The sequence below is a fragment of the Neovison vison genome, chromosome 6 (assembly GCF_020171115.1).
Source record: "Neovison vison isolate M4711 chromosome 6, ASM_NN_V1, whole genome shotgun sequence".
Lineage (NCBI taxonomy): Eukaryota > Metazoa > Chordata > Mammalia > Carnivora > Mustelidae > Neogale > Neogale vison.
Window position 1 is genome coordinate 164,503,244 of NC_058096.1, and position 12,902 is coordinate 164,516,145.

Genomic DNA, 12,902 nt, shown 5'->3' on the forward strand with positions numbered 1-12,902 from the left:
ACATGCAAGTCAGTCAATGGCACATTATAAATTCAGAGCCTGGGAAACACACGCACTACAGAGCCCCTAAGAGGCTCACACATGGAGACAGAGACTAAGGAAACTCATGTGGAAGGAATGATGCTGTTGCTGAGTTCCAAATGAGCCAAGCCAGGAAAGGGAGAAGAGCAGGAACACAGAGGGCCGGGTGCAGTGTTCCATAGTGCTAGCTCAGAGCCAGGAGTGGCGAGGGCTAAGTTCTAGAGACAGAAGTAGCAACCCGACCAATGAGGGCCTCTCCAGACCAGCCTACAGCTCCTGACTAGACTCAGTGAGTTGAGATGACAGCTTCTCATATGAGTCCTCATTAACACCTAGAGTTCAGAAGGGCAGCTTCTTAAATCCCAAGCGAAATGGCAATTACTATTAGAGCAAAAGGAGTGACGTGACCACATCTATAACAGGATGGGAAGAAGCCAGAGAAAGGACCTTTCCTTCAGAACACTACACAAATTCTCTTCCATGTTTTAAATATGAAAAGCCAAAGCTCAAGGACCTGTGCCCTAGCCTAGATCCCATGGCTGGGAAGTAGCTGTGCCCCAACGATCCTGCTGCCTGTCACACAGGTGGCAGGGAGGCAGCACGCTCAAATGACTCTAAGGCTAGCGAGGGCTTCCCCTGCCAGGAGCAGCAACCCTACTGCACCCCAAAGAGCAGGATGGTGCGAGCTTCAGGGCAGAGGCAGAACACGGCTGCCCACACCCCTCAACAGTCTGCTCATAGGGCTATGTGTGCAGCTCGAGAGGCAGACTGTCATCCCATGTCATCACGCAGCCAGACGACCAGGCCTTCATGTGCCCAGAATCCCTGCTCCAGACTACTGCTGTGGTTCCCCCACCCCTCTCCCCTACCCAGGTCCTCAAGCACCGCCCCCTGCTCACAAGGTGAACCACCACTCTGCACAACCAGACAGAGAGGGGTGAAGACAGAAATAAGGGAGGGGTAGGCTCAGAATCCAGGACAAAGGTCACAAAGAGAGACAGACTTAGGAGACACATGCTAGGAAAAGCCAACCAAGAAAAACACTAAAAATAAATAAATAAATAATTGAATGCTCCTTGAGGGAAGCACTTCAGAGGTGAGGGATTAGGGTCAAACGCAAAAAGTGGCAGAAGACAGTCCAAAAGATGACACTAGGCTTGGCAGCCACGGTTTATGGGCCAGTAAGACTTCGTTGTGCTCAATTAATTTAATCCATAACCAGACAACTTCTGAAGGGGGCAGAGGAAGGAAGGAAGGACACGCTTTAGCTTCTCTGACACATGTCAAGCAGACGCATCTCTGCAGTGCCTTAAGAGAGAAGTAAACGAGCAGACCTGGGCGCCGGCTATGCTGCCGGACCACATGGGCCTTCATGCTGTGCTTGGAGGTGAAGAGTCTGTTACAGCTGGACACTGGGCAACGGCTTTTCGGAGCACCCACGTCCTGCAGGTGTTTCTTGGAGTGAATGTAGAGGCTGCTACGGGCAGAGAACCTGGCACAGCACCCTGGAACAAAAAGAACAAATGAGTGGTAAACCTGAGGATCCCCAAGGAACCAGTGCTGACATTTCCTCCCATTGCAATCATAAGAAAATGCATGCCATGCTCCAGCCACTGACCAGGGACAGACACATTGCCCTTAGGGCAACATCACAAATGTGGGGCCAAGGCAGGGTGCCCCAAGCCAGGCCTCTTTGGCATGCAGGTTATGCCAGCTGGAAGCAATTAAGGCCTAAAAGACTCGGAAATAAACTTTGACATCCCTCTGCCTACTGCCTAAAAGAATTTAGATGGAGGACATACTCTAGGAAAAAAAGCTACCACCACAGATAACTACATTATGATATGAACTAGGTATGGGGGACAGGGAGGACCTAGCAAGGCCTGTTTGAGCAAAGTCTGTGCTGTGTCACATTGTTTCTGTGAGCCCAGGAAACACTTGTTCACCAAACATTTACTCATTTCCATTTTCCTGTAAAATGCTTTCCTTCCCTCTGAAAGTCCCAGGTCCCTATCCACCCTTCTCTTTAGCTCAGGATGACATACATAATTCATTTTACCTGTCTCTGAATATCATGTCAGTGTGGGTTTTCCATATATATAGAATTAAATTTTATTTTCCAGGGGTGCTTGGGTGGCTCAGTCATTGAGCATCTGCCCTCGGCTCAGGTCATGATCCCAGGGTCCCAGGACTGAGCCCTGCATTGGACTCCCTGCTCAGCAGGAAATCTGCTTCTCCCTCTCCCACTCCCCTGCCTCTATTCCCTCTCTCCCTGTCTCTCCCTCCCTGTCAAATAAATAAAGAAAACCTTTAAAATAAATAAATTAAATAAATCTTATTTTCTGTTAATCTGTCTCACATCAATTTAATTTAGTCCAGAGAGAACAATTTTGAAGGGTAGAAAAAAATTCTTCCTCCCCAACACAAGGAATTAAATTTGAAAGCAAACTCCATTTAAAAGGAGATAAGAAGTTCCCCATCAGTTGTGTAGAAGACACACAACCTTGACAAGTTAACGCTGGGCCTGTTTCTTCACCCAGTACACAAGGCTGCTGGACAAAGTTCGTTAAATTCAGTATTAAACAACTCCTTAAAAGTTCAATCACTAAAAATTTGTACCAATTACCTGTACTTAGCTACTACTAAAAAACTGGAACCCTACAACATTTAGAATTGGAAACTACCTCAAAATATCACCAAAGCCAATTCTTCTCATTTTACTACTGAGAAACTGAGGCCTAAAGGGACCAAGCAAATGATCCTAAATCAGAAGCACAATTGGAGTCTGGAGGTGGAGTAGTCTTGCTGATTACTGAACAGCTTAGCCAGAATCACCCACCTGCACATGTGTGTCAGAGGGAAAACAAGACAAATTACAAAGTATCACCACCTTCCTCTTGGCCTAATCTCCCACTGTTGGAGCTCTGTACCACAGGGACAAGCAGAGGAAAGCAGGGTTCTAGGCAGCTACAAGCTTGTGACCTGGTAGGGATGTGAAAACCAGCTGTCTTAAAAAAGGGCAAAATAAGACAAACCGTAAGTGACTCTTAATCTCACAAAACAAACTGAGGGTTGCTTGGCGGAGGGGGGTTGGGAGAAGGGGGGTGGGGTTATGGACATCGGGGAGGGTATGTGCTATGGTAAGTGCTGTTAAGTGTGTAAACCTGGCGATTCACATACCTGTACCCCGGGGGATAAAAATATGTTTATAAAAAATTTAAAAAAAATTAAATGAAATTTTTAAAAAAGGGCAAAATAAAACTAGTGCTAATGCCATGGAGTGTTCTAGAAGCAGAAGAAACAGTGTATCTCTTGAGAGAAAAAAGGTTTCAAGAGGTATGCAGCATTTGAGGTGACTGGGTCTTGATAAATGGTAGGGGCCACACAGCAGAGCAGGAAGGTGTACAGGCTGAGCAACTGCCACCCAAGGCATGGAGGCCACCAAGCAGGGTAGGCAGATCTTGCACTCTGGAGTAACTCTACTTCAAACCCTACTGGCCATGTGGCCTTATTTATTCTTTCTGGGTCTCCTTTCCCTTTTCTGTAAAGTGGGAATGACACACGCCTCACAGGGGTTATAGAGACTATAGGTAAACAATTCCAACCTACGGAATGCTCGCACAGTGCCCAAGAAACTAGACAAGCATCACTGCACTTATGGAAGCTTCTTGGGATGGCGAGGTGGAACTGCTGGAGTCTAGGACCTGGGGGAGGCCTATTTTAGGAAAAGAGGCTATGAAGACAGAATACGGCCAGATGACTAAGGGTTTTGGCTGCCTCTGAGAGGAGTTTTGAACTTACTTCACTTTCAAACAAAGCTTCCAGCTTGTTTCCAGGTCAGGCTCAGGAGAGAACATTTGGAAAACACACAAGAGGACAGATGCCTCCAGGTTCACCCCTAGATGCACTGTCTACAATGTGTCCCTTGCCCCACATGGTGCCCAGGGTTCTCTATACCTGCAATGTCCCTCAGCCCCCTTTCCAGCTGGGACACCTCCACACACACTTAAGGAGGCACAGCACAGAGCAGAGGTGCTGAAAACACTTCTTACCAAACTGCTTTGCCAAGGACAGGAGTCAACCACAACAGGGATGTCTGCCACGCTTGTTAGCAGTGGTTTCCATTTTTTAAAAATATTTGTTAACTCGACAGAGAACAAAACATACTTCATTTTCACTTGGACATCCTTTGATGGCCAGGAATGTGACTGCTTTTCCTGTGTGGTTTTATGACCACTTCAAAGATGAGGAAAAGAGGCAGAGAGTGCTTGAGCCACTTGTCAGAGGTTACAAAGTGACTTAAGTAGCAGGGTTGGGACTGGGGTCCAAGAAGCCTCAAGCCTTCAGTCACCACACTTTACCTCCCCTCTTCAGCATACACCAATCCTTGAGCCCTGCATTCACCTCCACGGCTTAGCCCATCCCCATGTGGACCAGCCTCACTCCCAGCCCACCTCCTCATTGAGCCCAGCAAGCAATACATCCCTGCCTCCTGAGCATCTGAACTTGGAAAGCCTGCGGGCACCTAAAATGCAGCACATCCTCTTCTTCCAACCACCAGCCTGTGTGCCCACCTCAAGTGAGATGCTGGCCCTAACTACTGCTTCACCCACAACCCCTACTCCCAATTCTATCACCAAGCGCTGCTGGCACACTGTCCAATTCCTATCTCTCTCACCTGTGCATTCTCTCCCTTCCCACTGCCAAGCCCCAGTACAGGAAAGCCATCTCCGCAGGAAACCAGACTGAGCTCTAAACTCAGTCATGGTCCCATCACACTCCTGCCCTGAACACCCAGCCTGCTGCTCTCACCATTCTGAGAGATGCCCCTACACTGGCCTCTTCTGCCTCCTTTCTAATCCTGGCAAGCTCCGCCTCCTTCTTCAGCCAACTGGGAGACCACTCCCATGCCCCCATGCTCTAGAAGCAGTCTGGGTGACCTGTGTGTCCCCACAGCACCCTATAGGCGCTGGTCTACCTGGTGTGCCCCAACTAGAGCTCTGACGATAGGAGGAACTGTGTCTTAGTTAAATCACCTATATTACCTTCATGACATTCTAGGAACTGGTCTTGGCTTCAAACTGGTCTTTATTATCTCTTTCCCAGATAAGGAAATTAATGCCCAGAGAAGCTGGCCTGAGTTCATCACATGAGGGAAGAGGAAGCCAGGAAGGAGACTCACAAGCACACACTGACCTGCTCTGCCCTCCCACACACACCTGCAACAACTACAGAAGGCCAGCACACACAAGCCATGGAGCACACTTCTGCCCATGAATCGTACCTTTGCTGTGCAGAGCAAAAAACACCTGAATGCCCTTTAGAAAAAGCTAGCCTAACTTGACTGCTGTCCAATCACAGCATGCATAGATAGCTACCATTTACTGAATCCGTGATAGGTGCCAGATGCCAAAACAGGACTTTTCAACAGGTCATTTCACCTACTCCTCACAACCACCAAATTAAACAGGTAATAACTAGAGCCACGAATCTAGGGAGTGCATTTCAGAGCCAAGAGTCAAACCAGGTCTGATTCTGAAATCTGTTCTTTTCAATACACTACTTCCAAGATAAAACAACTAACTAAAAACCAGCCAATTAAATTTAATGCTGCAACTTACACTCGCCTTGCCTTGAAGCAAATAAAACTTACCTTTAAACAACTTAAACTTACAATGACGCAGTCACATACTAGTTTACAGCTCAAAGTAATCTATTAAAATCTACCTTCCACGGGACACTCGAATGGCTTTGTGCCCAGGTGGGTGATGCTATGGCCCTTCAGGTGCTCTGCTCTGGTGAATGACTTCCCACAGCCTTCAACAGGGCAAGTAAACCTCCGATCGTCATCGTGTTTCCTGCCAGAAGAGAAAAACAGTGATTTTTCACTCACACAACCCGGAGACACAAAACCTCAGAAGTGATTCTTTAAGATTCTGCAAATTACAAAGTCTTAGCATTTAAAGGAAATGATCAGCACATTTCAGAAAATCTTAATTCTTTCTAACCCATGTGGACAGATTTGCAATTCAGCTAATCCTGCAGTTAGATATTTACTTTAATGACAAGGCTGACTCAAAAGTCACAATTAGTGCTGCTTCAATCTAGGAACAAATGACTGGGTTCCAAACGTATTGACAAAGCTACCTCCAATGTTTAGAGATTCTGCTAACAAACAAAGTTTCCAAGCTGCAGAGGGCAAAGAAAAGCATGCACAGAAAATCAATGGCAAGGCTAAAAGGACCCCCTCAAGTTCATGCACAAATACAATCCTTTTCTAGTAATGTTGTTATACTTAAACCCCTCAAATCCCCAGCTGTGCAAGCATGGACAAACCACCCAACCTCTCTGTCCCAATGCAAATCAGGGAGAATAAGAACATCAAAGTCTGAAGTAAGAACATCAAAGCCATGGTCATTGTGACAGTTAAAGGAGAGAGGTTAAAGATAAAGTGCTGAACAACACCTGCACATAGACAAAGACCCCCAAGGACATCGTTACCAGTATGGAAAGTTTATAATGACATCAGGAAAGCTGCTTCCACAGTTAACCTTTTTTAAATATTGAATTTTGTATAAAGTACGTAAATTACATTTAAAAACAAGTATAACACAGAAAAACTGACATTAGGTGATCAGATTCTGCGTGGTTTTCTTTTTACAGCTTTCTGAACTTTCCAAACTATCTACAATGGGCTCCTTTTCTTATAACTTAAAAAAATCGACAGATGTTTAATCCACAGGCTTCTGCTACTGACAAACAACTCACTCATTCTCTATATGGGTAATTCAAGTGAAATGTGAAGATTACCTTTTGTGTCGCAGGAGTTTAGACATGCTGGTAAAGGTCCAGCCACAACTGTCAGAGTCACAAATAAAAGGTCTTTCACCTTAGAAAACAAAAAAATTATGCCACGTAATCATAAATGCAAGCTACCACAAAGGCAAATCTTAGGTACAAATGCTGTATTCTCCAGCTCATTACCTGTATGACTTCTCAGGTGAATTTTCAGGCGACAAGCTTTGTCATATTGTTTGCTGCACCCAGGAAAGGAGCAAGAAAAGAGTTCTTGTTCCCTGAAGTGAGCTCGGTTATGGGAAAAAAGAGCACTCACTGTGATGAATGTCTTCTCACAGCCTGAACAAAGAAAACACAAACCCTGCTCACTGGTGTGACAAAAATCACATACCACAGCTAAACTAGTCACTGCTCCTGGACACCATTCACACTGAAGCAAATAAGAAAGAAAATGAGATAGAAGCTCCAGAAAGTTACAACCACTGTTATAACCATTGACAACTGTCTTTGAGCAGTGGCTAAGGGCAGCCAGCAAGCACAGGCAGGCCACCTGCTGTGAAGGCGTGATCAAGGGAAAGTCCTCCAATCACAGCCTCATGGTTCCCGCTTCCACAGCACAGATCTTTCTTACATTTTGTAAACTCAAATGTTAATGCTGTTTGTGTGAGGTCACAGAAAACCCAACAAGAGATATTAGATACTAAGGAACAAGGATTCTGTCTGGGAGGGTTGAACCTGGAAGGGCCACAAACCATTGTTCTACCTGAGACTTATTTGCCCCTGCACGTGACGCTGTGTCCTCCGCAATTACAAATGTCCTCTTTGACATCCTCTGCAAAGGGCAGCAGCCCCCACTGTCACCTGGCTTCTCCTTTTCCTTTTGCTTATCTCACCAGGATTCCCTGCTGTCAAAGGAGGCTCCCAGAGTCATCATTCACATGGCCTTTTCCTTCACTCCCATCTTCAACCCCACTTGAGCCACCAGAAAGGAACCTACCTCAGCAATCCCCAAACTTTCTATATCAATAGCTCTCCTTTGACAAAAAGCTTCAGTGTTTAAATAGAGTAGAAAATACCAGGTTGCAAGATTCCTATCTTTATGGCAGCTCTTCCCAGAACCTGTAACACGCTACCATCGTGCCTATAAACCACCAAGCAGATACACACTGCACATCACCGCCTCAAAGCACTGAGCCCCAGGAACCCCACTTTCCCTAGCAACACTCAACTGGGAAATGTTGCTCTTCCTAAATGCCCCCAAATCATCCTTGCTCCTCCTCTTTGGCATAAATCTGCTCTCCCCTCCCACCCCCCTCATTCCCTATTTTGGGTTTTGGTACATTCACACACTCTAAGAGGTAAATCTCTCTGCCTTACCAAGAACCACCCTCCCTGCAATCAACAGTTAAGCCCTTTGATCCTGCCTCTGCCATCTTTCTTACAGGAAGCCCCTCACTACTCCCAATGCCTCAGCAAACTCAGGTCTAGAACATTTAATGAGGCTTCACAGTTCCCTCCCCTGAAACCACCCATGTGGAACACCTCTGATCATCCAAACCCAAAACTCTCGGGAGGATATCATACCCTAAAGCAAGCTAAATCCCTCATCTTCCTAGTATTACACTTGAAATGATGCTCTTAGTACACTTTACTCAGGAGCAGTCTATAAGCCAGATTCACAGTGTATAATTTAGAAAGGTTCTGAAACGGTCTAAACCTATATTCTCCACAAAGAGGGATGCACAAGCCTGTCCACAAGCATATGGGGGGAAAAAGAAACTAGAACCTATTAATGTGTTTTTCATTTCACCCTTTCAAAATCCCTACAATTTAAGTATATTTTCTAACAAACACACTACTATGAGAGCACTGCACATATATAATGCATCAACACACATGAAAGGCACATGCTAGGCACATAGTTGAGGTTCTATTTTAACGAAGAGGATGGAGAAGGTCCCTCACCCTCTACTGGGCCCTCCCACACTCTCCCAACTTCACTCACCACAACCACCCCACCACAACATCACAGCCCACACTCCCTGCCTTGGCTTTGCAGTGCCACCCAGCAGCACCGCCTTCCACCCCAGCCCACGCAAGCCAACTCCTTCCCAGGTAGGAATCTTCTCTTCCCCCTGGGGAGGCACACTTTCCCTCCTGGAGCATGTCAAGACTGACACCTCTCCTGGTGGAGTTCATGGTTTTGGATCCTGCATTCCCTCCTACTGCAGGCAATGACAGAGGGGAAAGAACCCTTCACTGGATTTTATCCACATTACTGGGCCTCAGACTCTTCCTCTGTAAAATAATTTTTAGAACTTCCCAAAACTGTTAAGTCCAAAGAAGATAAAAGCATAAAAGGCCAGAAAACTGCACTGCACCACACACCTGTGACTATCCCCTGGGGGCCTTAGGGTGTTCCACCTGGCCAGACTCATCTGTGTCACCTATCTTATACCTGAATTTCTAACTGATGAAACCCCCAAGAAAACAGACACCTGACTCCTAAGTCAGAAATGTAATAAGATGTTTTATCACCTTCATTAACCTGAAGCACCTTAAGAGAGACCTGTTGCCCCCACCATGGGGAAGGAAGGCTGTAATTACTAGTGCTTCCTTTGTGGAGATCCCCACAGCAGTGCAGGGCTGAGGTGTCAAACCCAAATCACCTGGAAAGAACTGGAACATAACACCAGAGTGCTCCGTTCCCGCCCCTCACTCTTGGCCCATGGAACTTAAATCCTGCCCAGATGAACAGCCGGAGGCAGGGCGACACCGCACCCACTGCTGGCGGCTGAATTTGGACCTGGGGCCCCGGGAGCCCCCCGAAGCCCGCCCGCAGGCCCGTGGCGCGCGGTTACCGGGAAAGTCACACTTGTAGGGCCTCTCCGGCTCGAAGTGGCTGCGCTGGTGGGAGCTGAGTTTGGCGTGCGTGGGAAAGCGCTCGGAGCACACCTCGCACTTGAACAAGTTCTCCTGCTCGTGGCCCTTCATGTGTGCCTTGAGGTTGTACACGGTGGTAAACTTCTTGCCGCAACCGCCCACCGGGCAGCCGAAGGGCCGCAGCTTGTCGTGCGACTGCAGGTGCCGCTTGAGCTTGTAGGAGGTAGTGAAGGCCCAGCCGCAGCCGTCCAGCGGGCACTTGAAGGGCCGCCGGCCCTGGCTGCCGCCGTGCGTCAGCAGGTGCACCTTGAGCTGGTGCTTCTTGGCGAAGGAGAGCGTGCACTGCGGCTCGGGACAGCGGTAGCCCGGGGCACTAGGGCCCGGACCCTGGGGACCCCGGCGGCCCTCGGCCGGGCTCGTGACCTCCTCGCCCGGTGGCGCGGGCGGGCCTCGGGGAGGCTGGCCCGGCTGCGGCGGCGCGGCGGCCAGCGTGAAGACGCCGTGATCGAAGCGCACCAGCAGGTCCTGGCTGTTAATAGTGACGGTGCCCGCGAGAGCCGCGCCGGACCCGGGGGCGGCGGCTGCGCAGCTGGGGCCCGGCTCGGAGTGGGTGATTGGGCTCGCGCCAGCGCCGGACCCCACCTCCCGCCGCCCGGGGTCCTCGGCCGCACCGCCGCGCGCCACTTCCAGCAGCACCACGAAAGAGTCGCCACCGTCCTCGGGGGGCGGGGGGCTCGGCCCCGGGCCCGCTGTCGCCGCCGGGGCCTCCCCGCGCAGCGGCCCTGGCCCGCCATCTTCGGAGCCCCGCAGCAGTAGCAGGCGGCGGCGCGCGGGGCCCGGGCTGGGCGGTGGCCCCGGGCCTCGGCGGAGTCGGCCAGGGCAGCCGCCGCCGCCATGTTGGGCTCCGCGCGCGGTCGGGGCGGCGAGCAGCTTCGGAAGGTCCATCTTGGGCCCAGCCGCGGCGTCCCAGCCGCCGCCACGGAGGAAGCGCGGTCCGCCCCGCCCAGCCGTGCACGACGCCGTGCGGCCGCCGCGACGGGTCGACACCAAAGCCCGGCGCGGAGCACGGCCGGATTCCGGCCCGGAGCTGCGCGTGCGCGTGAGCCCCGGGGCGCCGCGCGGGGCCTGCCGGGCCGGGGGTAGTCAGCGCCGCCCGGAGGCCGTCCAGCGGGTTCCGCTCGCCGCCGAGCCTGGGGATTTTGGCGACCCTGACATTGCAAGCCGCATCCTGACTCCCTGCATGGGGAACGACGCTCGCCGGACTCCAAGATCGTGTCTTCCACCTGGGTGGTGGATCGATAACAGCAGCCAACTTTCTTCACGCTCACAAGTGTGAGGAAACTGAGGCACAGACGGCCTGAATCCCTTGCCTGAGGTCACACAGCTGGGAACTGGGAGAGTCAGGATTCGGGCCTCGTGCTGGGCTCACTGAACTGCGAATAGCCGGCGCTGGCCTTTGGCTCCCAGACCTTGGCGCGAAGTGCCCCCAGATCCGCCCCCGCCACCCCAGCTCCTCCACAGGGACCCCTGCCTGTGCTCTTCCAACCTCCTTTCCCACCAGACTCTGTACTGGCCCACACCGCCTCAGCCCTTACTCACTGTTGCCTGAACTCCCCACCCCACCAGCTCAACCCGGATTCAGTCTGCAGTCCCTCTGCTGGGCCTCAGGTCACCGCCCTCCGGATCAGAGCCCTTCTTTCAAGCCAGGCTTCTTGGGAAAATAACGCCGCAGCTAATCCGCAGCCTCCACCATGTGTTCCACCCAATCTAGTCTCAATAGGGCCGATTTTTGTGATCTTCCAAAAGTGCAAATCAGTTGTGCCCCAGTCTTCGGGACACTCCATTGCTCCTATGGCCTAGGTAGTCTCCCCCACATTTCTCACCACTTCACCCCTCACTCTCCAGTCCCAGGCCTCCCCTATCTCTTTCCATTTCCTCCAGCAAGCCAAGCTAGTTCTGCGGGACTACACCCATGGTCTCTGCTCTGGGAAGACTGGCCTTCTGATTGGGTACACCCTCACCCAGCCCCTTATTCTCCCCCCCCCCAATTTGTTACCTCTTATAGCTCTCAATTGCTATTGTTTTATTTGACCCTTTCCTGGATAATCCCCCTCTAGAATGAGACTCATTTAGGACAGCAACTGTGTTGGTCTCCTTCACAGCTGTATGCTCAGAGGCTAGTAGCAGAGACTCTCAGTAATTATTTATTGATGAATGCTGTATTGTTAAAAGTTCTTGATAAGATACATAAATATTGTTGAAACGAATAAGAAAAATCATATTATATATGAAATGTGAAGTTATGCCCCCAAATACGTTGTTCATCAGGAAAGAATAATCTTTTCAACAAATGATTCTGGGACAACTGGGTGTCCACACATGAAAGAATGAATTTGGACCCCTACTTCCCACCAGACACAAAAAGTAACTCAAAATGGATCAAGGACCTAAATGTAAGAGTGAAAACTATAAAAGTATTAGGAGAAAAGAGTATCTGTGTGACCTAGGATTAGGGAATGGTGTCCTAGATATGAATCTAAAACACAAGCAATGAAAGAAACAAATTGGGCTTTGCCAAAACAGAAAACTCTTCTGGTCAAAGAACACCAAAAAGTAAATGAAAAGACAACCCACAGAATGGGAGAAAAATTTGCAAATCATATATCTGATAAGCAACTACTACCTAGAATATATTTTTAAAAACCCATGACTCAACAGCAAAAAGACAACCAAATTTAAAAACAAAAGATTTGAATCGACATCTCACCAGAGATGGTGGGCAAGAAGCACATGAGGAGATGTCCAACATCATTACCCATCAGGGAAATGCAAATCAAAACCATAAGGAGATAACATTTCTTACCTGCTAACAGCAATCATTTTTTAAAAAGAAAAACGAGTGTGAGGATGACAGAAAAATTGGAACCCTCATACATTTCTGCTGGGAATATGAAACAGTGAAGTCAGTGTGCAAGAAGGCTTGCCAGTTCCTCAAAAAGTTAAATATAGAATTTCCATATGACCCAGCAATTCCACTTGTAGGCATATACCCAAGAGAAATGAAAATGTATTCACACAAAAACTTGTTTGTGAATGGTCATAGTAGCATGCTGCATAATAAAAAGTGGAAACAACAACCTGTCCATCAATAGACAAATGGATAGAAAAATTGCAGTGTATCCACACAATAGAATATAACT

At 49.1% G+C, this 12,902-nt stretch overlaps 1 protein-coding gene across 3 annotated transcripts in view; it reads right to left on the reverse strand.

The window, feature by feature from the left end:
- ZXDC (ZXD family zinc finger C) overlaps positions 1–10,669 on the reverse strand; it is a 39,552-nt gene extending 28,883 nt beyond the window's left edge. For all 3 annotated transcript variants that reach the window (XR_006385087.1, XM_044252864.1, XM_044252863.1), the window contains exons 1-5: positions 9,681–10,669; positions 7,006–7,158; positions 6,832–6,910; positions 5,749–5,879; positions 1,356–1,526 (exon numbers count right to left, since the gene is read on the reverse strand). Coding sequence is in view for 2 of the 3 variants with exons in the window: in XM_044252864.1 (XP_044108799.1) it covers positions 1,356–1,526; positions 5,749–5,879; positions 6,832–6,910; positions 7,006–7,158; positions 9,681–10,647 (1,501 nt within the window). In the remaining variant the exon portion in view is untranslated. The remainder of the gene's footprint in view (positions 1–1,355; positions 1,527–5,748; positions 5,880–6,831; positions 6,911–7,005; positions 7,159–9,680) is intronic.
- Positions 10,670–12,902: the final 2,233 nt, after the last annotated feature.